General features: G+C 41.5%; 1 protein-coding gene across 3 annotated transcripts in view; it reads left to right on the forward strand.

The window, feature by feature from the left end:
- The window catches only part of NIBAN1 (niban apoptosis regulator 1), a 74079-nt gene that overhangs the window by 34607 nt on the left and 14516 nt on the right, over positions 1–24956 (forward strand). Inside the window, exons 2-6 of one of the 3 annotated variants that reach the window (XM_027463644.3) lie at positions 3499–3629; positions 5008–5139; positions 5814–5928; positions 7477–7644; positions 22804–22919. In XM_027463644.3, coding sequence (XP_027319445.1) covers positions 3499–3629; positions 5008–5139; positions 5814–5928; positions 7477–7644; positions 22804–22919 — 662 coding nt within the window. Of the gene's footprint in view, positions 1–3498; positions 3630–5007; positions 5140–5813; positions 5929–7476; positions 7645–14056; positions 14133–15096; positions 15143–22803; positions 22920–24956 lie in introns of those variants that run through there. The other 2 variants (XM_027463647.1, XM_072041423.1) reach the window with 2 other exon arrangements.

A 24956-nucleotide genomic window follows, 5' to 3' on the forward strand; every position in this document is an offset into this window, starting at 1 on the left:
GAGTCCCTTGGGAGGTGGTTCTGAAGGGCAGAGGAGTCCAGGAAGGCTGGGCGCTCTTCAAGAGGGAAATCTTAATGGCGCAGGAGCGGTCTGCCCCACGTGCCCAAAGACGAGCCGGTGTGGAAGAAGAACGGCCTGGCTCAACAGAGAGTTGCAGCCTGAGCTTAGGAGAAAAGAGAGGGTTTACAATCTTTGGAAAAAAGGGCGGGACACTGAGGAGGACTATAAGGATGTTACGAGGCTGTGCAGGGACAAAATTAGAAAGGCCTAAGCTCATCTGGAGCTCAACCTGGCTGCTGCCGTTAAAGACAACAAAAAATCTTTTTACAAATATATCAATGCAAAACGGAGGATTAAGGAGAATCTCCATCCTTTACTGGATGCGGGGGGAAACCTTGTTACAAAAGATGAGGAAAAGGCAGAGGTGCTTAATGCCTTCTTTGCCTCAGTCTTTAGCGGTAATACTGGTTGTTCTCCGGATACCCAGTACCCTGAGCTGGTGGAAGGGGATGGGGAGCAGGATGTGGCCCTCACTGTCCACGAATAAATGGTTAGCGACCTGCTATGGCACTTGGATGTGCGCAAGTTGATGGGGCCGGATGGGATCCACCCGAGGGTACTGAGAGAACTGGCAGAGGAGCTGGCCAAGCCGCTTTCCATCATTTATCTGCAGTCCTGGCTATCGGGGGATGTCCCAGTTGACTGGTGGCTAGCAAACATGACGCCCATCTACATGAAGGGCTGGAGGGCAGACCCGGGAAACTATAGGCCTGTCAGTTTGACCTCAGTGCCAGGGAAGCTCATGGAGCAGATTATCTTGAGAGTCATCACGCAGCACTTGCAGGGCAAGCAGGCGATCAGGCCCAGTCAGCATGGGTTTATGAAAGGCAGGTCCTGCTTGACGAACCTGATCTCCTTCTATGACAAAGTGATGCGCTTTGGTGGATGAGGGAAAGGCTGTGGATGTGGTCTACCTTGACTTCAGCAAGGCTTTTGACACCGTTTCCCACAGCATTCTCCTCAAGAAACTGGCTGCTCTTGGCTTGGACTGGCATATGCTTCGTTGAGTTAGAAACTGGCTGGATAGCCGGGCCCAAAGAGTCGTGGTGAATGGAGTCAAATCCAGTTGGAGGCCGGTCACCAGTGGCATTCCCCAGGGCTCGGTGCTGGGGCCGGTCCTCTTTAATATCTTCATTGATGATCTCGATGAAGGCATTGAGTGTACCCTCAGTAAGTTCGCAGATGACACCAAGTTAGGTGCGTGTGTCAATCTGCTCAAGGGTAGGAAGGCTCTGCAGGAGGATCTGGATAGGCTGCACCGATGGGCTGAGGTCAACTGCATGAAGTTCAACAAGGCCAAGTGCCGGGTCCTGCACCTGGAGTGCAATAACTCCAAGCAGAGCTACAGGCTGGGAGATGAGTGGTTGGAGAGCTGCCAGGCAGAGAAGGACCTGGGAGTGATGGTGGACAGTCAGCTGAATATGAGCCAGCAGTGTGCTCAGGTGGCCAAGAAGGCCAACGGCATCCTGGCTTGTATCAGAAACAGTGTGACCAGCAGGGCTAGGGAGGTGATCGTCCCCCTGTACTCGGCTCTGGTGAGGCCGCACCTCGAGTACTGTGTTCAGTTTTGGGCCCCTCGCTACAAGAAGGACATCGAGGTGCTTGAGCGGGTCCAAAGAAGGGCGACGAAGCTGGTGAGGGGCCTGGAGAACAAGTCCCACGAGGAGCGGCTGAAGGAGCTGGGCTTGTTCAGCCTGGAGAAGAGGAGGCTCAGGGGCGACCTTATCGCTCTCTACAGATACCTTAAAGGAGGCTGTAGCGAGGTGGGGGTTGGCCTGTTCTCCCACGTGCCTGGTGACAGGACGAGGGGGAATGGGCTAAAGTTGCGCCAGGGGAGTTTTAGGTTAGATGTTAGGAAGAGCTTCTTTACTGAAAGGGTTGTGAGGCATTGGAACAGGCTGCCCAGGGAGGTGGTGGAGTCACCATCCCTGGAAGTCTTCAAAAGACGTTTAGATGTAGAGCTTAGGGATATGGTTTAGTGGGGACTGTTAGTGTTAGGTTAGAGGTTGGACTCGATGATCTTGAGGTCTCTTCCAACCTAGAAATTCTGTGATTCTGTGATTCTGTATGTGTTTGTGTGTGTGAGAAATGGCAATAAAATCCATAGTAACACTGGAAATTTTTCATGATTACTTTAGAAGGACTGTGGTTATGTGCTTGAAACAGCAAATATGACAAGACCTTTCTATGAGTTCGTCATAGCTGCTCCATACTTACAGCCTGTTGTATAAAATACAGGAACATCATGAACCACCCCCCGCAAGGAATCCTTTTAGGTGGCTGACTGGTGGGTGGCTGGGAGCGTTTGTCTGTCTGGGTACATCACCACAGGGGGCAGGTGGTCCAGACCCTGAGCACTGCCTTGCTTCTTGCTGGTTCCCGTTTCACCCTTCAGGAGTGCTGAATGTCAGTCATGGTTTGGAAACCCATGCATATAGAAGGCTTCAAAAAATCACAGTTTGGGAACTACCTATTTTTGTCTTACTTTTTTTTTTTTTTTTTTTTTTCCCCAAGTGGGATAAGATGTAATTTTGAAAGCCTCAAAATCGTTTGAGGTGTGAAATTATATTTCTGTGTCCTGTGCTCAGAAGAAACCTTTGTCACGGGGCTCCTTAAAACAAAGAAATATGGGCTGCCTCCAGTATCCAGGCTGGTCTCCAGTATCCAGGATGTGCTTCCAGAAATCTAGATCGTAGTCCAGGTTTGGGATTTTGCATTGCTTCAGCGTCACATAAGGACACATGACTTTAACTTTTAGCTTCACTTCCCTGTCTGTAAAGCATTATTATTTCTTTGATAGGGTTAATGAGTTAATTACTTGTAAATTGCTGTAAGATTTCCAGAAATTAGACCCTCAATGTGTTTACTGCTGCTACTGCTGCTGCTGAGATCTCGATCTTAGCAAGACAATACAAGATTAATGTTTCATGCGATGTGACTGAGTATCTGTTTACATTAAAACAAAGAAGGGGCTGCAGTGCCCAAGCCTAGAAACCATACTTTGTCAGAGCTATGAGTTGGCTTTAAAACCTGATTATGTGATAAATTTGGGTAACATATCTAAGCACTATCCAGTACCAATTGTGTGTGTTTCTTTGGAAACCTTATCAGCTATCAAACATCTGACTCTGTGGCAGTATGTTCCTGGGAGAGACATAGAGCATCTTTACTTAAAGTAATGGATTTGCGGTATGTTTTGCCCACTTCTGTCACTCCTAGAATTAAAAAAAAAAATATATCAAAAAATCTTTGCTTGTGTTATCACAACAGCTGAATGCAATGAACCCTCCGTGAGGGTTTCCTGACCTGCTGTGCAAAAAGTAGCCATTGGTGCAGTTGGGCAATATTTTAGGTTGGTGGTGATAACTGCTTTGGTTCTGCATTACAGTTCCTAAGCTAATGTATATTAAATGTAGTTAATCTTTATTTCTGCTTCAGGAAAATCAGAAGCTGTCTTAAAAAACTTCAGCCCACACTACAAACGCCAGTACACCGTGGCTTTCTGCAAGCACGTGCAGGATGAGCTGGAGCAGCACCGTGACTCCCAGTCACAGTTCCTGAAAACCAAGGTAGGAGGACATGTGGGCTTGGCCCCATCCAGAAGCTGCCATACAGCTCTGCCCTCTTGCATGAAATAATTAATGCATTAACTATTTAAATAACCCATTTAGTAGTTGTAAGGTATGGAAAGCGTGGTCTGGAAGACTATTAGCTACCAACTGGGCTCGGTTTTCTTGTTTCCCCAGTGTTGAATGCCCTCAAGTAATGTTAATAGGCGGTACAAATACTCAAAGCTTCTAAAAATCAAGTCCATAATTCTTGCAAAGTTATTTAGATGTTTCTCTATGTAAATACACAGAATTTAAATACCTAATAAATGGGTATCTAGGATATTTTGTATGTGTACTTTTGTTTATATCACCCAAGTTTACGCAATAAATTAGCAAGTGTGGATGCTGGATTTGGTTTGGTTCAGTTTTAGGAGGAAAAGATGTACTTGGGTGTGGGTTTAAAGTTTATTTCTGAAAATTTTTCTTAGTTTTGGCTGTTTTAAAATGTACGTCTTTTGGGAGGACATCATAGGAGAAAAACCTTAACATGTTTCTGGTACAAGTATGCGTTTCATAAATGTAGAGTTGTACACTTGAGCAAAACTAGTTGTTTCCCAATGATTGCAAGGTTTTGCAAGGATGTTGGGAGAGCTATTGTATGTTTAGGGCAGAAATTTAGGTAGGAAACTCAATTAATACTTTCAGCCATGGTTAAAGGATTCTTTAAAGAAGATGATAATAATCCCCTCTGTGAAATAAGCTACAGAGAGCTGATTTTTTATTAGAGCACAAGAGAAAAAGAGAGACAAAAGTCTCCTTATTAGAGGAAAATGTGGAGTACCAACCTTTAATATAAAGAAGGTTTAAATCTAATTTTTTGGCTGTGTTCAAAATCATGGATTTCTGATGCTCTAGAAATGAGTAGGGAAAAGATGTAATGTAGAGGGTGCGGTGATAGAAAAGCAGCATCTTTCACAAACATGTGTGCCAATTATAAGAGCACAGGTGTAAAAGTATTACAAAGAAATGTGAAATAATTGACTGTTTTGTAACAAAACTTTGCTGCATCAAAGAAATATTTTAGTGCATATTGGAAAGTAGGCAATAGCGATCTATGTCATTTTACATTCAGCATATCAACTGAAAGGTACATAAGAACATCTCTGCCTCAGAAATCTGAAGGTAGTGCTGAAAGGCAGAGCTTCTCTGCTGCCTCATCACCACAAACTACAAGAATTTGATTGTTTGTGTAGGATCTGCCTGGTTCAAACTGATGTGCATTACTCTAGATTTCATTTGAAGATTGAAAAGCCCTCGTAGCAGTCTTACAGAAATAAAAGCTTCAAAATGTCCAGTAGTACAGAGTCATTTCAAATCTAGAAAATTGTCTTTGCAGCCAAAGGCAGAAGCTGGGACAGTCTTATATGAAACAGAGTTGCTGCATTTTGCTGAGGACCTGAAGAAGTGGAAGGACAGATATGTTGTTATCAAAAATGACTACACTGTGGATTGCTTTGAGACCAAAGAGGTAAACTCTCCTTCCTGTTATGTTCTTCTACACTCCCAAAGAGACCAAGATCTGATGAATTTGTTGCTGCTACTGTCTTTGTTTTAAGCAGTAATAGATGAGATGCTGTCTCCAGAAAGGCTGCTTCAGCCTTGTGGAATTGGCTGGAACTTGATAGGGATGCCTGAGGGTACAACGAAGTACCTTTCATTGGCCATAGACATTTGCATAAATTCACAAATCCCACAGCACTTTGAACCTTCCTTTGAATATCACAGAACACTTTTTTGTATGTCATTATAATAGGTCACCAGGTTGGGTTTTAAGTAGAAATTTTTGGGCTGCTTCAAGCCTTAGTGTAGTGAGGCTTTTTGTTATGTGGCTGCTGTAGTCAAACTAGCCCTGGCTGACAAATCAAACAAATAAAGCTTAGCAGAAAATCCCATCCTTTTCCCCTCCTTTCAGTCCCTGACTCTTCACCATGGCTGATAAGCATTGAGAGAATATTTTTAAATACATTTTTTACTTAAAGATGTTTTAGACTTGACACGTGCGATGAATATATCTGAAATTCAGTCTGACAAAACCTCCTTCATTTGGGGAATGCATGCATTAGCTTTGTAAATGGTATGGTTGTTTTATGTTTTCCCTCTACTTAAATCTCAGTTTTGACTCCCTCTGTCTTGATTTTCCAGGCCTACCTGAAAGGACTCAGCCCTAAATATCATATTGTTCCTGCAGGGGGCAAAGTGCTGACTTCAGAAGAAGATTACAATTTACTGTCTGATAAACATTTTCCAGATCCTGTTGGTAAGCCCTGGTAAAAGTTTAACTGCCAAACCTCAGGCTCTTTTTCTTACACAAGCCGCTTCTGGGCAGACATTGAGGCTAGACTTTAAAGTAGATTAACAAAAGATGCACAGAGTCAAATCCTAATTTCAAAGTGGACAAGCATAGAAGATGCCACAAACTAAAGTTCAAAGAAACGCTGGCTGTGTTTTTTTCCAGTATCCCTACACAAACCCTTTGGAAGCTGTGCAGAAGCGGAGCAGGAACCACACTACCATTGTTTGCAGGCTTTGTTCATATTCCTGATTTATTTGTTCCATTTTTAGATGCCAGCTGCCTGTGTTGATTCACAGTTGATAATATGTCCCACAGAGACAGCAGGAAGGTTGCTGTTGCTGGATTTGTTGTTTCTGTGACAGGAACTGCTGGGATTCTGCCTGCCCCCACTCCAGTCCTTGAAGATGAAGAAAGTTCAGTGTTTGAGGGACCAGGTCTCTCCATGTTGTAGAGTCAAATTTGGAAAGGGATAGGGGCAACAAGTAGATAAGTTTTTTGTTTTTTTGTTTGTTTGTTTTGATGTCCTGTCTCATACTACTTGACTTATGAGTGCTGGGAGGTGTCCCCAGTACACCTTTTCCCAAGATGGTACCACTGGCATAGGATGGTCAGAGGCTGGCATGGGGCAGCAGAGCCCAGAGGTGTCCTTAGCATGTCACCTCCATGCTCCAGCTCCAGAGGAGTCAGGGATGAGCAATGTGGAGCAGCCCAAAGCCACTTTGGCCTTCCCATGGCTCTCCCCCTGCAAAGAGTGGCTCAGTTACTCTTTTACAGCCTCTCTGCCCTTTTGTGCAATGCTGAGATGAACGTCTTTTGGCTCTCGATGCACAGCACTGAGACAAGATTAGTTATATTTGTTCATCTCTAAATGGTGTTGTACAGTATCCCCTGCACACAGTGACTCAGGTCAGGCTGCAACTGCAGATACTTTATGCTTTCTTTGCTTCACCATCAAGGGCTTGAAGTGACAGTCCGTCAGGCCATGTTGCAGCTCTGTTTGAAAATCTTGGACACAGGGAAACTGCTGATGTTCCTTCACAATTTAATGCGGTTTGTTTCTACATGGACTGTAGAACTGTATGCTCCTTTATGGTCTCTGTGTGAAGACACAGAGTTGCCCAGTATCTTACTTATTTGCCATGAAAACCTTTTCCCTAACAGTTACAGTCCAACGACATAGTTTTCCTTGAAATTTTACCAAAAATATGTAGCTTCTGTTTACCTTGAATATAAAAACAAGAGGACATCAAGCTGCTACAGTATAACAGGGAGGTAGGTGGCTGGTGCCAGCTGAGTTTGCTGGTCCTAGCTGTGTCCCACTGAAACCTCCCAAACCACTCGGATCAAGACAGGACCTCTGATTCTAAATTTTGATTTTGACATGTCACATTCATTGTTCAACTCTAGCAAAGGTCTCTTGTTTTAACAGTTCTGTCCGTGCTGTCATAGAAGAGAAAAAGAGCCAACCCCCAAGAGAGCAGAAAATTCTAAGCTGAGATGTGTTTTGTGTAGGGTCAAGCGAGAAGGAGGTTGCCCAACCCTTCGTTCAGCTGCCTAGAGAGTTCCCAGTGTACCTGTGGCAGCCATTCGCCCGACACAGCTACTATTGCTTCCAGGAGCCAGAGGCTCAGAGGCAGTTCAGCGCGGTGCTGAATGACTGCGTGAGACACTCAAATCATGGTGAGTACAAAAAGGATTTCTGCCTGTACATCATTTACACCAGTGAAAATTTAAGTAGCTTATAATAGTAAAAAAAAAAAAAAAAAAAAAGGTATGAAAATGAAAGTCACTTATGAAAGCTGTTCAATTTTCACTGCCTGAGAGAATGCATTAACAATTAGCATACCCCTTTTTCTTGCTTTGCTGAGAGCTGTTGGGTCGGATTTGAGCTGCAATGTAGTAAGCATGGAATAGAAGACATGGGAATGACTTTGAAAGTGGCACTATCCTTTCTGTCAGTTCATGTGAAGCCAGTATCTTGATGCAAAATCATACGAGTTGTTTACTAAACATTGCAAGTCAAACTCTCACCTGTGTTTGCAAGCTTAGCAAATGCAGCATAAATCTAGTAGACCATGTGTGTACAGCATTGAGGGAATGCAGTCCTCCAGTACACATTTGAAGTCTTGTCTTGTACATACATCTCCAATGGTCAAACATTTTCTGTTTTTGTTAGGTGTTGAGATGGCAGCTCAAGTCCTCAGCCAGGGTAGAGCCTTGTGAGTGGAACTTGAAACCTGTGTAAGACATGGTATTGATTATTTGCACACGGGCACATTTTAAATACGACTTTCTGAGTACATTAGACTATAAAATTTGAAAAAACACACAAACTTGTGACTTGCTAGGAATATAAAAATAACCTTGCTCTCATGAAAGTGGAAGAGCATTTATGAGTTGGATCCTTCAGAAAAAGAAGTGCTTTTCACTTTTTCAGATGAGTGAGTTGATGTGATTTTTCTCTTTTTTTCATCAAGCTGACCTGATTCCCCCATTGATGTCCAGGCTCTTCTATGCCTTTAGTGTTGCTTTCAAGTCCCATTTACTCCTACTGCCCTCCATGGGAGATGGAAACAGAGGAACTTCTCCAACAATTTCATCTACTTGGGCCTGAAGCCCATGCTTGTAGATAGATGAATTGAGAGTGCAACGTGTAGACGGTCTGTTTTGCTTACAGCAGTTGCTGCCAATGTTTTTTTAGCTGTTGCTTTTGTCTGCTGGTCATCAGTTTCACCCTATTACCATCAGACAGTTGTCTCACACTGTCCTCCCCAGATTCTTCCCATTTGCCACCTCTTCTCTCTTGTCTCCACTGCCAAAGAAAGATATTCCTGGTCCCCTTTAAGACTCCATTCCCTGATGACAACACACATAATTCTATTTCTAGGCAGTCCCCTAAGATGCACAGTTATGTGCCTAGGGCTGGGTGGTGGCTGGTGGCAGGCACCTTATTTGCAGGACATGCAGGACTCCCAGTCCTGATGCTCATGCTGAAGGTGGAGAGACTCAGCGTGCCGTTCTAGCACTACCAGTGTCGTACAAACCAGACAAAGCATCTCTGATACAAATCTGTGTAGGCGTGGGGAGGCTGAGGGCTAAAACACTGTGGTAAGCAAATACCCAGTCATGGGGACCATAAAGACTGTTTCATTACTAGATTAACATATGCTAGAGGCAACAATCTAGAAGGAACACACCTTCACTTGGCACTTCCAAATAGTTCAAGTCTATAGTCTCAATAAATATTCCTTTTATAGCTCGCAGAGGAACCCACATTCCCATAGTGTGCCTGAAGGCAAAGCCAGCCTCTGTGATTTACAGTTCTGATTAGCCTGCTTTTAGCTGTGGTCATCCAGTATGAAAATGCGCCAGACTTTGGAAAGCTAACCCTTTTTTCCTCACCAGGGTTTGGTAAGGAGATGGGGATACAATCAAGTTTTCCTGGCACTGTGAGTCCTCCATGACTCGAAGCCTGTTCATTAGGTTTGGGTTTTTTGTTTCCCTATTCTGGAGCAAGTGTAATAGGCTTGAAAAGATTTTGGCAGCCTTTGTGTGTGTGTTTTGTTTCTTTTTTTCCTTAAAGTTCAGCACATCACTCTAGGGCACAATTCTGAATTGGCAAAAGCTGGGACTAGATGACCTAACAGGTCTTTTCCATCTTCAGTGCCTGCAAGTCTGTGTTTTATTATATTTCATATGGCTCAGCTGTTGCTCATTTATGCATCTGTTCTAGGATTTATTCCTCTCAGCTTTTTTTGTGGTCAAGTTATTATCCAACAGAAGATTTTTAGTGACACCAGAGTACCTTTATCAAGGCTCATCCTTTCTGTCACATTATTTCTGCTTGACAGACTGGGAGATAAAGAGAGTCTGGATTAAGACCTACTATTACAATGGTAAACACGAACAGGTTTTTATAGCTAAGTAAATGGGACCCAGTATTTTCTTGATTTCTTACAGTTGTACCATCTCCTAGAAACCAAAGTGTCATCAGTGGAAAAATTATCACTGACCTGCACCTCAGTAACCTTAGCTCTGCCCTTGAAGTGAACTTCTTCAGTGTTCTTTTTTTTTTTTTAAAGGACTTCATATTGATTTATATTAGTTCCTGTGTGACTGAAATATTACTTTATTAATACTTTTTTTAAGCTTTATTTGCAACCAGTTCCATCCACAAAAGACGGGCATCTGAACAACTTGACAATGTTATATACACGTGCAGCAATACTACAGATTAATAAAGCTCATGATATAAAAATAAGCTGTGTTCTTATATTAAAGAAAAAGTGAAAAGTGAGAAGAAATGTGAAAAATCCTTAAAGTTTGATTATGGAATAGAATTTAGTGGGATGAGGAGCACTGGCCAAGGCAGCACTCTCCCCATCTCTTCATTGCCAGGGCAGATTTGGCAAGGGCAGGAGAAAAGCAGATGTAATGTCTGATCAGAGGCTGCCTTTCTGTCTTTTCTATAAAATAGCACTAGGAGTTCTGGAAAGGAGTGTATCTTACTGGGTTTCAGCCAAAAATTCAGAGGAGTTTTTAGTTAAAACCGGTTTTCTCCCAGGAAGCAGAATTAAATACCGTCTCTCACTGAACACAAACCTTGAGTGAATCAGCGTGTGGTTTTGACATGGGAGCTACTCTGGGATTCAGCTATTTACTCTCTTTAGAGTCTCTCATCTTAAATAACTGGTCCGTCCTGTGTTTCTGGGTTTTTATGTTGGAACTCCTGGTCAGAAGAATAATTACAAACATGTTTGGATTTAGGGATTAGTGCTTGCAGCTGTGATTCAGGTGTGTGGACTGTGGGGTTTTCATTCCCCCTCAAATTTTCTATTGTGTTCACCTTTCCTTTATATTAATTGATGAGGGTTTGTAGTTTAAGGAGCAATGTTATACACCGTTCTTGAGTGCAATTCAGATAAAACATATTAAAAACCTTTAAAATGTGCCTAAACCAACCAGGACCAGATTGGCCATGGTACCATAAATATTCTAACTGAACAGGGTGTGTATACCGAGATTCTGTGAATTAGCCTGATTTTGAAAGTTGAGCGATGGATTAATCTAAGTACAGAAATCATCCAAGTTCAGTGATTCATCTGGGGAACTCCCCTTCTGCTCTTTGCAAGTTGGCTTTTGTGATGCCTCAGGATTTGGAGAGGAGATCCAAATACTTTGGGGGTTTTCAGCTGTGAGGATGTGTGATTAAGGGCTCATTGCTGAAAACACAAATACCCAGGGAGCAGCAGAGGAACCCTGACAGAATAACAGAGGAAAAAGGAGATAAAAGGGGCCAATTAGGTGTAAACAGGAGGGTGGTGAGTCCAGTGAAGCCCCACACTGTTACTTGCTTGCGAGTGAAGCCTGTGTACATGTATACCAAGTGGAATTAAGGATTTCAGTGGGCTGCATTAATGACCATTGCATGCAACTCTGAAGTGACATGATTCATGGAATTTTACCTGCTGTGCACGTATATAGTCTTCACTCACCAGCAAAAATCAATCCAGAATATTTGGCAGTAGGAGAGGAGGTGTGGGAGGCAGCGACCGGACAGACCTGGGAGAGGGACTAAGCCAGCTAGTGAAGAGAAGTAGGGGCCTGAGAGTTACTGCCGTGGGACTAAAGCATGGACCCATCTGTGGGGCAGGTAGGGAAGGATGTCACAAGAGCTGCAGCTACTGGTGCTGCCAGATTTGGCAACCCTAACATAAGCTATGTTTGCGTTTGATACGCTTTTCCGGCAGAGTTTGAGTCAAATAAATTTCAAAATTTGTTTTTACCATTCAGTGTGTGGCCCTTCTCCTATTAAAATTAATAGTTATGAAACTTTGCTTCTAGGAAAGAAAAAAAAAAAAAAGCTAACTGTAAATTTGCACGCTCAGTACAGAGGTGCTGCTATCTAATCTTGGCAGTTATCTCAAAACTTCTTTACAAAAGCTCCATCAAAAAGCTTCCTACCCTCAACGTTGTCCAGTTCTCTACCAACACCTTCATAATTAAGGATTTCAGTGGGCTGCTTTAAGGAACATTGCATGCAGCTCTGAAATGCCATGATTCATTGCTCATTGAATTTATCCTAAGGCATAGGATATAAAACATAATGGGCATATTTGCTGCTTTCAAAGCTTTTTGGCTATTATGAATGAAAGGGTGAGCTAAATTAGTTAAATGACTTGAATGTGCATATATAAAGATAATTTTCAGGGGAAGTCTCTAAACAGGGAACTTGGGGAGCCAAAAAATATTCATGGCAGAAGAGGCTTTTTCTAAGCCAGCAAATACAGAGGAGTCAATCATAAAATGTGGTGAAGAGTTATAGGATTTAGTGATGACTCTTCCTAGAGATAATTCCACATACAAAGAAGAAAGCACAGTTCTCTGGGCACAGTGCTACACAATTAAGCTTTCAACATTTGTTTATCTGTCCTTGTGCTGTGCAAGACTTGCAGTATTTTCCCAGGGTGATCATAAAGCCTTCAGTGTTTCAGCAAAACTGAAAAATAAATGTTTAAAATGGCAAATGTGTCAAGACAAAAGAGAGCTGTTAGAAGAAGATGCAGGTTCAAGGGCTACTAGAAAACATGTTCTGATCTTAGTTGGGACACATTCACAATGTAGCCAGTGTGGGGTTATTGATTTTAGTAAATAATTCGCATTGTTCACCACAGTAGAATTTTTTATTTTTAAAGACCCTTTACTGCATCGTGTCAAATATTTTGCTATATTTGTTTCAGTTTTCATGATCCCTTCCTTCCCTCCTTCCCTCCTTCCCTCCTTCCTTCCCTTTTTCCCTTTTTCCCTTCCTGCCTTTCCTTCTTTCATTAGGCAGGCTTCTCCCTTCCATATAAAAGATTACCAGCTATTGTGTTTCACTTGGTATTTGCTGTTAAAAGAGAGGGCCAACCAGTTGGTGTTGGGATGTAGGGAAGTCTGCGTAATGGGAAGGAAAATATAACTAGCTAATTCTGGGAGATGCAGAGTTTCACTTCTTGTTTTTATATTCTTTCATCTGGTTTGATTTCACATCCGTATCTTGATAAACACCCTCATGACACAGGAAGCTAGGGGACTTTCAAAACCATATCCTGCCATCTCCAATTTCACCATAACTAAAAAAGTAGAGAAAAGATACATTAAAGAAGTACAACAAGGAAAAGTATTCAGCAAGAGAGAAATACAAAATGTCATTTTATCCTTATGCAAGACATTCTGGCACAGCTTGGCTATGACAGGAGAACTGAGACAGCATCAGGTTTACTATCTCTGTAATGTTTTGGATTGCCACCAGCTCTGTCCATATTTCCTATTTCAACTCTAAGTTTAGCTTGCAGTTGTTTTTCTCATAATTATTTGTAGCTTTCCTACATGGACATGTGTATAGTACATACAGGACTTAGCAACTCTTGGACTGTAATTCAAAATAATTACTGAAGTGTTGGTAAAGGTTGAGAAAAGGACATTTAATATTCAAGCTGAAGGAAAGGTTGGCTGTATCAGGAGAAATACTGTCTTTGTTAGACACTTCCTTCTCCTTGTCATCCTCTTTACTAGCTACATGCAAATCCCTGCCTCTGAACCTGGTTCTGTACTGCTTGTCTTTATCCCTGTACAGAGCAAGGCATCTGTCATGAGTCCAAATAGGACTTTGGAAAGATTTTTGAGTCTTCATGTTACAGCCAGGTTGGCTTTTCTTCTCTGGGGAGGGCAGCTGAAGGAAAGAATTTTCTTGTTCAGGTGTCTTTATCAGGATTATCTTTCTCAGAAACTGTGCGGAATGACCAATTAAAGTAGAAAGGAGTAGGAAATTGCAGTTGCTTTGATACCCTGCAGGTTGGTTTTTTTTTTGTTTGTTTGTTTTTTTAATGTTAAAGGAAAATAGCTTTTCTCTAGGATGAAAGCAAGATCTTTCTGAAGGTTTGCATGATATTTTGGGTCTGGGCAAAGGTATAACATAAGCAGTGTTCAGCCTTCCACCTGTATGTCCCCAAGCTGGGACTTGCATCTTGACTTCTCTCACTGCAGCTGCTGCACTTTAATTAATTAAATCACTCTATGGTTAACAAGATCAGATCTCCTGTACTCCACATGAGTGGCTGAGGTGATGGCTGGTTTGTGCTACGTCTCTCACTTTATCCACAAATCTAAATATGCATTCAAAAGAGGTGTGTAAACTGCCACAGAAGTATTAACACTGTCTTAACATTCAAAACCATTTTCCTATAAATATGTTTGACATGGCTTGTGGGGTGCTACAAAACCCATGAAATGTTTTAGGATGCAATATAGAATTTTATGTATAATTTGTTTAAAGTGAGACTATTTTTCCTACTTGTGGGATGCTTTTACTCTGCAACATTATTTCCTTTGTTGAGTGATTGACTTTTCCAGTAAGCCCCTCTAGCTTGTACTGTAGTTGGGATTTTCAGTCTGTGGGAGGTGTATTCATTCTGAAATGACAAGATGATTAACATGTGTAAAATCCTAATTGTGATTGTGTTCTTCCTACCTCTGTCACCTCCACACCCTGTTTTTATCTTTCTTCTCTTGTATGTTACAAAGCAGGGGGTGGTGCAGAGGAGACACTGCCTTGTGCCCACCACCTGAGCTTGGTTTAGTAGCTGTGAAGATACCCATTTGTGCAGGTGTAAGGCTGTATTTGGGCTGCGGCTTCAAAGGTCAGTGGCAACAGAATGCTCATCTTTACCAGGAATACAGGAGATGGTTTGTAAAGCACTTGGAGATTATCAGAGATGAATGAATCTGTGGTTTAGACTATAAAACACCAGCCTGATGTTCCCGGCAGAGGGAGGTGCCATGTAATCGGTCTTGTGCTGCTTTGAACAGCTTTAATACAGGCATTGCATGCTGCAAAGCAATCATCTGAAATGTTGGTTTAATGTTTAGGAGGGAACTTGCACTGCAAAACTTTATTTGCTATAAATACAGTGTATTATTGCAGGGTTGTATCCTGCTTGGAAATGACCTCATTTAGCTTCTGTTAGTGGTTAGCAGTTTTATACCACATGGTCTATGAATCATACGGTACTACATTGCTCTCAGGAAAACATCAGAGCTGTGAGGTTGATGCTTCTCAGACCCGGGACATTATACTTCACTTCGATCTCAATTTGGGGTAATAATATGACAGGACTCCATTTTGTAAATTTAAATGGTATGTCCTTTTATTCATATAATTTTTTTCTGGAGGGGCCGTAGCTGCATTACAAGCCCTAGGCAAGCTGTCTTTTCCTGACATCCAGTGCCTTAGCTCTTCTCATCTCTCCTTGTTCAGACAGATGGATTCACTTCAGTTTTCTCTTTGGGTTGGGACTATGTTTGTTTCTTGGGAGACAGAATTTTTCGTAACTTCAGCCTTTTGGAGATGTTGGCCACTACCTTTCTTACCATTTTTTGGTAATATCTTACAAGCAACAACTCTTGAAATGTGCTGAGAACTTGGATGGTTGCTTTTTTCCATCTGATAACAGGATGATAGGCTGGTCTTGCGTACTTGTGCATAACAGACTCAGGGTCTGGGCTCTCTCTTTGGCAATTCTCTGTGTCTTGTCTGTCGCTGTCTGCGTGATGGTATCACTCACATACCTCCTAGTAGAAAACTGCTCATCGTTAACAGAAACTGCATGAGCAACAGACATTAACCACTGCAGTCCCTACCCACAGCAAATAAACCCCAGGCAGGTATTACCAGAAAAATGCTGTTATAAGAAACGTGGGCTAAATAGATCACTCTTAGAAAGGGAAACTGTTCTTTGTCATGTTTGTTTACTTTCTTTTGATGGGCATCCCCTAATTGTGGTGGTGGGAAGTTGGCAGAATGATTCTTTAACTGCAGGAACATCTCTTATTCCCTAATGTTCTCCAGATGCCTTCACCCAAATCTGTTGGTGTTTGGCACTGTGCAATAGCTTTTCTTCAAGTCCAATACAAGAGATAGAAATGTCCTGTGTAGTGAGATGGCTAAGACACCACACTTTCTGAAAATAAAGCCTTTTTTTTTTTCAGCAGCCTCCCTCTAGTTTTGGGCTGTGTGTTTTCTTTTTTACTAGTCTTTGTTTAAAAAGAGCTGAATTTTAAAAGAAACTCAATTAGATTTTTTGTTTTTAATTGAAGAGCATGTTTAATGCAAAACAGAGGAAACACAACAATCTAAATGTATTTTAAAGAAACAGATGCCAGGGGAGAGGGGGATGACTTGGAAGGGCAAGAGAACTGAGAAAAGTTTAATTTGCATTTCTTAGCATAAAATCTGTCCTGTTGAAGGTAATGTCCAGTGGAAATAGTAAGTGGTGGAAGCACCATCTTTTGAGACTGCTAAAACCAAAGGTAGAACACTGAAAATCCCAAATATTTTTGAGCTTTATTCACCTCCTACTATTCTGTTCATAGCATCACAAGAAGCACAGCCCTTCGCCATTACTGTACAACTGGAGATACTTCTTGTCCCAGGAAAATGCTACATAACAGGATCAGGAAGAAACAGCTACAAATAGATGTTTTGGCACTACCTTCATCTAAGCCAGGCTTTGACCAAATAGATGAGGAAGCAAGAATATGTTACTCTAAGGTCATATAAAATTAAACACAATTTCTACTAATTCTCATATCCCCAAAATTATAATAAGTGCCAAATACTCTCCCAGTCAGCGAAAATCCACCAAGCTCAACTCCACTGCCATCTTTATGACCTTCCAGTGAGCATCCTCCTGCCTTGACTTCCCCACTCCTTAGCTGAGGTCAGTCTGTCACTTTGAAGATTTGAGGTGGTATTCATGGGTCCTGTGGTGTTATGAGAGGGAAATAAGAATAACAGGTTGTTAGCACTTCCCATATGTGAGGAAGAGACATCTGACCAAAGCTGCAGTTACTGAGGGTGGTAGGGAGGAGCCAGACAAGGCAACCTTCCTACCTGTGGGCCTACATGTGATCATCATGTATAAATACTGCCATTGCTAGATGCCAGATTGCTCCTATTATCAAACAGAGTTACCTGCAGGTAGAATTCAGGAACCATATGGAAAGTAATGCTCTCTGAATACAGAGTCTCACACCAAACTGTACACAGCTCTCCAGCTCGGGAACATATACATCAATGTCATCGATGCTGCAGGAAGCAGAGGAAGCCAGAGTGAATTTCTTCTGAGTTTTGGTAGTCAGATGATGGGCATTATGTCAGAATCAGCTTTTCTTTAATTAAAACCTTTGCTCTGTGTGCTGAAGCTTCTGGATTCTGTTTCAGCATTGGTTCATCTATGTCTTGTTTGGACCTCAGCTTTTTTGCAAAATGTCAGTTGTAAAGCTTAGATTACTCTCAGTGGTTTAGTGAGATTTGGTGAAGCACTTTGTCCACAGTCAATATCCCCCTGCATTATTATTAACAATAAAAGTAATAAATTTACTGTAAGAGAAGCCTGTAAGGGAGAAGGGCATTTGCAGGATTGCAATATGGGCACTGCATTTGTTTTGAAGGATGACATACTCAGTTTTTACACATCGTAAAATATCCTGACTGCAGCTCCTTGGCTCTCTGAACAGCTTCATGCTGTAATGCTGCTGCTGCATCCAAAAATGAGTGAGTCCCAGTTTGCAGGATTAGTCAGGATGCAGAAGGGAACTGTGAACTCTCGTTGTCCCAGCAGAGCAAACCACCCCATAAATTGTGGGAGGTGGAAAATTCTTGCTGTCTGGTTATAACATCTGACTGCAGTCCCACCAGGAGCTGCAGAAATGTTGCCTGAGCTTCCCAAACACGGCCTTTTCCATGTGGTTGTATGAGAGGTACAGAAATGAGCTGTGCTGCTGCTTATCGGAAGACTTTATTTGTTGACTTAATGTTTGTTAAGTGAGTAGATGATATGCCATGTGTCTTCAGACACTTATTCCCATTCTGGTTGTTGCATGACCATTTTAGTCTACTTTTTCATGCTGTAGTAATGAGTTTTAATAGTTTTACTAGTAACTACTACTTTGCAAATAAAACTGGGTATTGAAACACTTCTTAACAGCTAGCATGGCAAGTTAGGATATGTAATGTTAAAGAGGCACCTCCCCTCATCTATAACTAAGAAAATGAGCATCTGAGTGATTAATCATCAGCGAGAGACCTGATGCAGCAGCCTGTAATACATACAGGTAACAAATTTGAAAGGAATGGTCGAACACAGATTTCCTATTGTCCAGATTTGCTGAAAATCCACAACTTTATCTAGAGGCAGTGAGATCTAAGGTATTCATCTCTGATAACAAGGTCTATTTCTAGAAGTTTTTGCACGCAGTGTTTTGGAGGAGAGCACATAGTAACTTGAGACTGAAGATTTCCTCTGTTACTTGACCATACAGCCAGACATCTGCCAAATGATGAACAGGACCTGAAGTGTATAGCCTGGAGATCCTCACTAAAAGACAGCAAATCTAACAGTGGCAGAAACATCAGATGCAGCTGAAATTGGGCATGGGGCCTTCTAAGTTAAGGGTTCGGCACCAACAATTCATCAGTGCCCACTGCACTCTTTAGTGGGTGTTGACTAGCCCAGTCTTTTGTGCATTGTTTTGATGAATTAAACTTTGAGATTTTTTTTGGTGGGGGGGAAGATTTTAATCTACTTACACACTGCAGGGAAGTTCATGTCTACAAGGCTCCTTAGACACCTTTCTGCAGTACTGAACAAACTCAGCTGTGTCTTCGTGAGACATGCAAATGTGGGGAGATTTATGAAGCCAGTGTGTTTCCAGTTGTCCTTCCATCTTTTCAATAGGAGCTTTATAGCAGTTACTCTGTGAATGAACTGCCTTTATTCTATGTTTATAAAAGGAATGTATTGTTAGTGGTATCTTATCTGTGTATGTTATTTAAATTAGGCTCCACACTTGGGTATTAAAAGACAGTCTCTATGTGGCTTTTCTTGTTTTAAAATCAAATAGACCAAAGAGAATTTTGTTTTGCTCTCCACAAATGTGCAGATGTTATATCCATTAGCAGCTGGAGAAGCTGTTTGGGTAACTTTCCAAGTGCAGACGAGCCTGGATTAAGCACGTAGCATGAGTCTGGTACCCGTAAAGCCTCTCCAGCCTTGTGCTGGCGGACATGCAGTAAACTTTATGGCTTGCAGTGTTGTTGTGGAAGATTTGCTTGCTAACTGCTTCTTGTCCAATGACAATTAAATGTTTCTGCCCCTGGCTTTTCCTTTCATAATGAGATGTAACAAGAAGGTGGAGCAAGAAGGCTATACATGTGCACTTCAGAAATGAGACTAAGTATTCAGTCTTGCCCAGGCTACCCAAAAGAAAAGTACATTTTTCCATTTTGAGGGAGGCAGCAGCTGGCCTGAGCAGAGGAGAATAAGGTATATCACACATTTAGAGCAGATGTTTCCAGCTTTTTCTGGTTTTGAAAGCTGTATAGATGGCACAAGGAAGAAAGTGGATTGTGATAGTCCTGTACTGCTCCATGGAAAGAATAGTGATGTGTGTTACCGTATGCCTTTACCTGTGAAACACATAATGCGGTGCTGTATCTCAGATTAGCTTCTAAGGAGCCTGGAACCAATGGAAATAAAACACTACACCACCAGATGACTCCCATGCGTTTTGTGGGAGTCGGACAGGGATGACCCAGAACCGCCTCTGCACCCAGCTCCCCTGGCATGCTCCGCTTTCTGCAAGCAGCAGGGGCAGACCCATTACTGGCGATAGGTGCCAGCCAGGTCACTTGAAGGGGAAGCCTCACAGTGAAGCACTCGTTGTCCTTTCTGCTGATGAACAATTGTTCCTGGTACCACAAGGGTTTACCACCTGCCCTGTTCACAGCTGCAGTTTCTGCTTCCATCTCCCACGCGCCTTCCTCTCTCTTGCACGTAAGCAAGGCTACCCCAACAGCTTCTTCATTGTTTTCCTTACTTTGCCGTTGTATAATGGAGCTGGCTGCCAATCCATCTTCAGTCCTCTAGCCTTGTCATAAACTGCTAGATCTGATTTACAGAAGCCCTGGTTCTTCCCTGCTGAAATCCCCAACGATGTGCTCTGCAGCTCTTTTCAGCTTGGGTACAATTCCCTTTTCTCAAGCCATATCCCATGAATGTGCCTCTGTCTTGTCTCCATTGCCAACAGCTTCTGCACAGGCCAACGCTGGATGGATGTAGTTGTTCAGTGTCTTATCTCTGATGCAATCCTTTCCTCCTATGGAAAGTGAGAAAAAAATGCTTAAAGCAATTACAGTAGGCCTTGAAGGATAAAGCTGCCTTTCTACTTCGAGCTGTTTTTGTAGTAAGACTACCATAATTGTGGTGTCCTCCTGTGTTTACTGGTATAGGAAAGAATGTATGATTTGGGATTTTATGTAATTTACAGTTTGATATTGTTCCCAAGAACTATTCAAATGAATTGCTCTTGTTCTTTTAGCATCTTCCTTCCACTTTTCTATGGGTCAGGGACAGTCATAATAGAGAAAATCCTCCCTTGAGTACACAGTTCAAAACTTGATGATCTTAGAGGGGAGACTTGTCAGCCCTGGCAAATTGTCACCTCAGCAGGTCCAAGATCCAGCCCTTTGGATGGTCTGTTGTCCCTTTTGGTTAGGAGGGAGCACAGCTGCGAAGAAGGAAAACATATGAGTCACGATGGGAGGGCTGCAGGAGTTGCAATCTCCCCAGCCAGGCCTGGCTCTCTTCTGTTCAAAATATCCAGAGTTTAGTTCTGGGAGGACAAAAGTTTTTAAATGCAATACATTTCTTCAGGTGGAGTGCTCTTCTTTCATCAAAGCTGCTGTCAGAGGACATTCTTCTCGTGTCAGTGAACAGGTTGATTCTACAACTCCTAAACTGGTATTTTAACATCCTGGTTTGTGACTTGCTTTTAAAAATGCTACAAATCATGGAGATAGCAGTGAGTAAATGGTTGGGATTTTACGTGCCTGCTGTTCTTGATTGATCAGCGTGTGGGGGTGAAGAAATTGATCTCTCGGGACCTTCAAATATCTGCTAAACAGGAATGGTATCTACGAAGTGGCAGCATGAAAATGTTCACTGTGCCTCAGTTTGTATAGCATACCTTCCCGTAGCAGTTACTGCTTTCAGGGAAAACTCTGAAAGAGCAAATTCTGACACTGATCTTAAACCTCATTGCCCACCATGTAGATGTAGCTGATAAAATGCTGTTTTCAAGTAATGAAGCATTGGTAAAATAGTTGTACGTTTCTCCTGCTTTCCTTTTTGTGTAAAATGCATGGAGGAGACATTTGGGGAATTATTGTAGAGTTAATCTTCTGTGTTCCCCATAATGTATAAGCCCTGTATAAGCCCTGTATTGCTCTTGGTGTGCATACAAGCCTTCTATAACGCTTTTGTCATTAGAAGGTTTCACAAACAAGTCAAAGATATGTCTTGCTTGACAGGCAAGGCTTGAGAATTTATTTTCTGACTTCACATAACAATTGCTTATACATATCAGTATCTTGAACAGCAGTATACTTACCTTTGAATTAACATTCCCCTTCCCTTCTAACATGCACACAATAGGACTTGAGCTGATCAAGGCTGTAAGTAGTTAACCTTGAAGAGGTGACAATAAACTGCTATCAGTTTGTTTTTCCCTTAAGATAATAATCCTCACAGTAGTCCTGAAGCTCTGACTCAGCAAAGGCAGTGCTCAAATTCCTGAAGTATTTCAGCTGTGGTTTCTCAGCCTGAAATTCTTACTCAGGTTTGCCAAATGGCCTCATGGCTCTAAGGAGCTTTTCCACATTTTGAGACAGAGGGACTGTTTCTCCCCAGATTATGACAAACTAGTTCTAATGTGTGACTGCTATTGCAGCCTTCATTAGATGTGGTTTGATGTGCTGTAATGTGAAGGAGACTGTTGACTGCAACTATCTCAAATGTCTTGCGGATTGGAAAGAAGAAATTGCCTGAGATATAATTTCTACTGCATGGCTGGTTATCCGGTATTTATAAGAGCAAACTAGTTTAGCCACTTGTTTTCATTTTTTTCCATGCTGTAGTCCCATTTGTACAGCATAGTGCCCCCAGGCTTTCTTCATTTCATGTTCTTGGGACAAGCTGCCATCTAGCAGTAGTAGCTGTGGATGGTAACTTGACCTGTGGTTAAACGACTGAAATATCGGGGAAAAGCAACGCAATTTTGTCAGAAATGTTGTTCTTAATTTGTAAGAGCACAGAGCTTACTTTGTCCTGGTCTGTGTTTTTGTATGCCCGTGAAAAAATCATGCTGATCATCGATTCCATAATAAAACAACGAAATAGAAGATTACTGGGAAGCAGTAAGTCAGGATTTAGCAATTTCTCAAGGGCATGCAACATGCTGTAATGTGCTGCTTCTCAGATGATTATCACTACCTTAAATTTGTAAAATTTTATTTTAAATATAAGAAGCAGAAACTCCCAACTCTTGGCATTAGGACCTGCTGTCAAAGTCTGCCCATGTACCATCATATGTAGCTTATAGGTATAAAAATAAGGGATGAGCTTTCATGTGTTAATGACTGCCTTTTCAAAATCTCCCACATATGAAGCTTGCTGTAAAACTGTTATCTTTTACGGTGTGGTCTGTGTTATTACCTGCTGATACTGGTTTTACTTATCAGCTTAAATGGGCTGGCTTATGATAGTTTATACGTGGCAAAATTAAGCTTCTGAATCTTAATGAAACCCCAAAGGTCTTCAAACACTCAGGCTTAGTAAATGATTGGAAAATATTTCTGCTGGATGCACATGGAATAAGAAAATGGATTTAAAAAGGACGTTTATTTTAAAGGTTATTTACGGGTAAATCCTTTGTACTACCTTTTTTCTTTCCCTTCAGATTTCCTCAAGCAGACCACGTATGAAGTTGAGGCATTCTTGGAAGCCGTTCAGTTCTTCCGGCAGGAGAAAGGCCACTATGGGACATGGGAAATGATAACTGGCAATGAAAAAGAGGTAAAAGAATATCATCCTAATTTGGGGACGCTTTGGCTATAGCAACTCTGAGGATAGTGAAGGTTGTAAAGACTCTTGGGGAAAAAAAATTACATTCCAAAAAAATTCTAGTAGGTAGAAGTTCCCAAAATTTCAAGACACTTCTTATTGATATGTAAGAAACATTTATATTTTAATAAACTGTTCCATATTTTTTTAAACTAAAAAGTGAAAGAAAGTGTGCAGTGAGCTAAAGTTGTGGTGCTCATGCTGGAATATTGGGATGGCCACATTTCCACAAAAGGCTTATGCATCTACTTTATTTATATGAGCTGTATTTACCACATGGTCAGTGGGTGAATAAATGCTGTCTCTAAAACAAGGTACTTTCTACCCTTTCTGTATTTTCTGTATTTTCTATACTTTCTGTATCTCACTCCCACATTTGGTATGTTTATAGTTCTGGTAAATCAGCGAGACCAAAAGTGCTATGCTCCAAACTCAGAACACATGGTTTGTGTGCTGTCTGCTGCATTGGACTGTGCTTTGCTTTTCTACCTTCTGAGATCTTCTGTAGATAAGAAACGTATTTTCTTCTGTTGCTGTTACCTTTGATACTAAACACAGCAGTTTCCAGTAACTTGTGGTCTAATGCCTCCAGATGCCATTGCAGGAGACGAGGCTTTATGGAGAACAGAAAGGCACCAATGCACGTGTTATGAAGAATTTCATCATTTTGTTTTTCCCTGTTCTTTGAGAGTGAAGCTTTTAGATCTGAGCAGATAAACTGATAGACCTACTTCTCGTGCCAGCCTTCTGAAATGGAGTATTGCGTAGCAACAATTACACTGGGAACACCAAAAATTTGTGTGTTTCAGTACTTCAGAAATGAGATGTGAAGCTTAGGGTTGAGATCCATACTGAGTGAGTGATCCATACCTGAGTGAGCAGCTTTGGAGCACTGATGGCAGATGAAGTAACTCTGCCAGTCCTTCTGGCATCACTCCAGGTGTATTTTAGTGCAATTAAGACATTATTTGTGCCCTGACTTATACATACGTTTTTTTTCCAAAGCACTGAGCGCTCAGTAATAAATATTACTTTAGTACCAGCTGTTGGGTGTTTTCCTTGATGAAGTCTGGCATCCCTTTGGGAAAATGGAGAAAAGTCTGATAGTGTTCATGATACAAAATAAAACGGGTTTTGTTTTGAGAAACCAGATTATTTATTTAGGAAAAGTATACTTTGGAAATGCTGAAAAATACGGAAACTGGCAAAGAATTTATAAGCAGTGTCTTTCCTGGTGCTGTCATATCAGGGACTGAAGTTTTCTGCTAACATCTGATAATAAATACCACAAAATAAAGAGTTCCATCATTCCAGTGGAGGGACTGAGGGTTTTTCTCTTTTTCCCTCTTCCAAAAAGTTACGGAGCTATTATAGAGCTAGTTTCATTTTGTGTTTTATTTTGTCTGCTTCTTGCAGACAAAATTTTTGTCTGCAATATGGGTTATGAATATTCCTTATTCATAACCCATACACCTCAAGAGAACTGTAATCAGAAGACATCCAGAGTAGTTACACCACAGTCTTCTTAACAATAATTCATTCTTTACGTAGAGTATGTTGTCATGCCCATTTCGATCCAGTATAATAATTGTTTTAGGCAAATATCCAAGCTAAGTGAATGGTTTGGAACAAGCAGGCTACAATTTGTTGCTTTAAAAATTTCTGCAGAATGCCAATATATATATCTACTGACATTCATTTATAAAGGTAGACTCTCCACAGTATTTTCTGAAGCAGTCATTTCATTAGCTCATGCAATTCTGCCTTGGTGCCTCAACATGAAGGTAGCAAAGCTAGGATGCAGTAACTCAGCTGAAGACCTACTACGTTTTTGGGGGGTTGTAAGCATTTCTTTCCCTTGTTTTGGTACTTTTTAATTTTTAATATTTTATTACTAACAAAGGATATATTGAATTACAGGTGCTGTTTCTGTAGGTAAGTGCTGAAAGAGAGGGTTAAAACTGGGGATTTTTTGACAACACTTGTTAC

This window comes from Anas platyrhynchos, chromosome 8, assembly GCF_047663525.1.
Source record: "Anas platyrhynchos isolate ZD024472 breed Pekin duck chromosome 8, IASCAAS_PekinDuck_T2T, whole genome shotgun sequence".
Taxonomy (NCBI): Eukaryota; Metazoa; Chordata; class Aves; order Anseriformes; family Anatidae; genus Anas; species Anas platyrhynchos.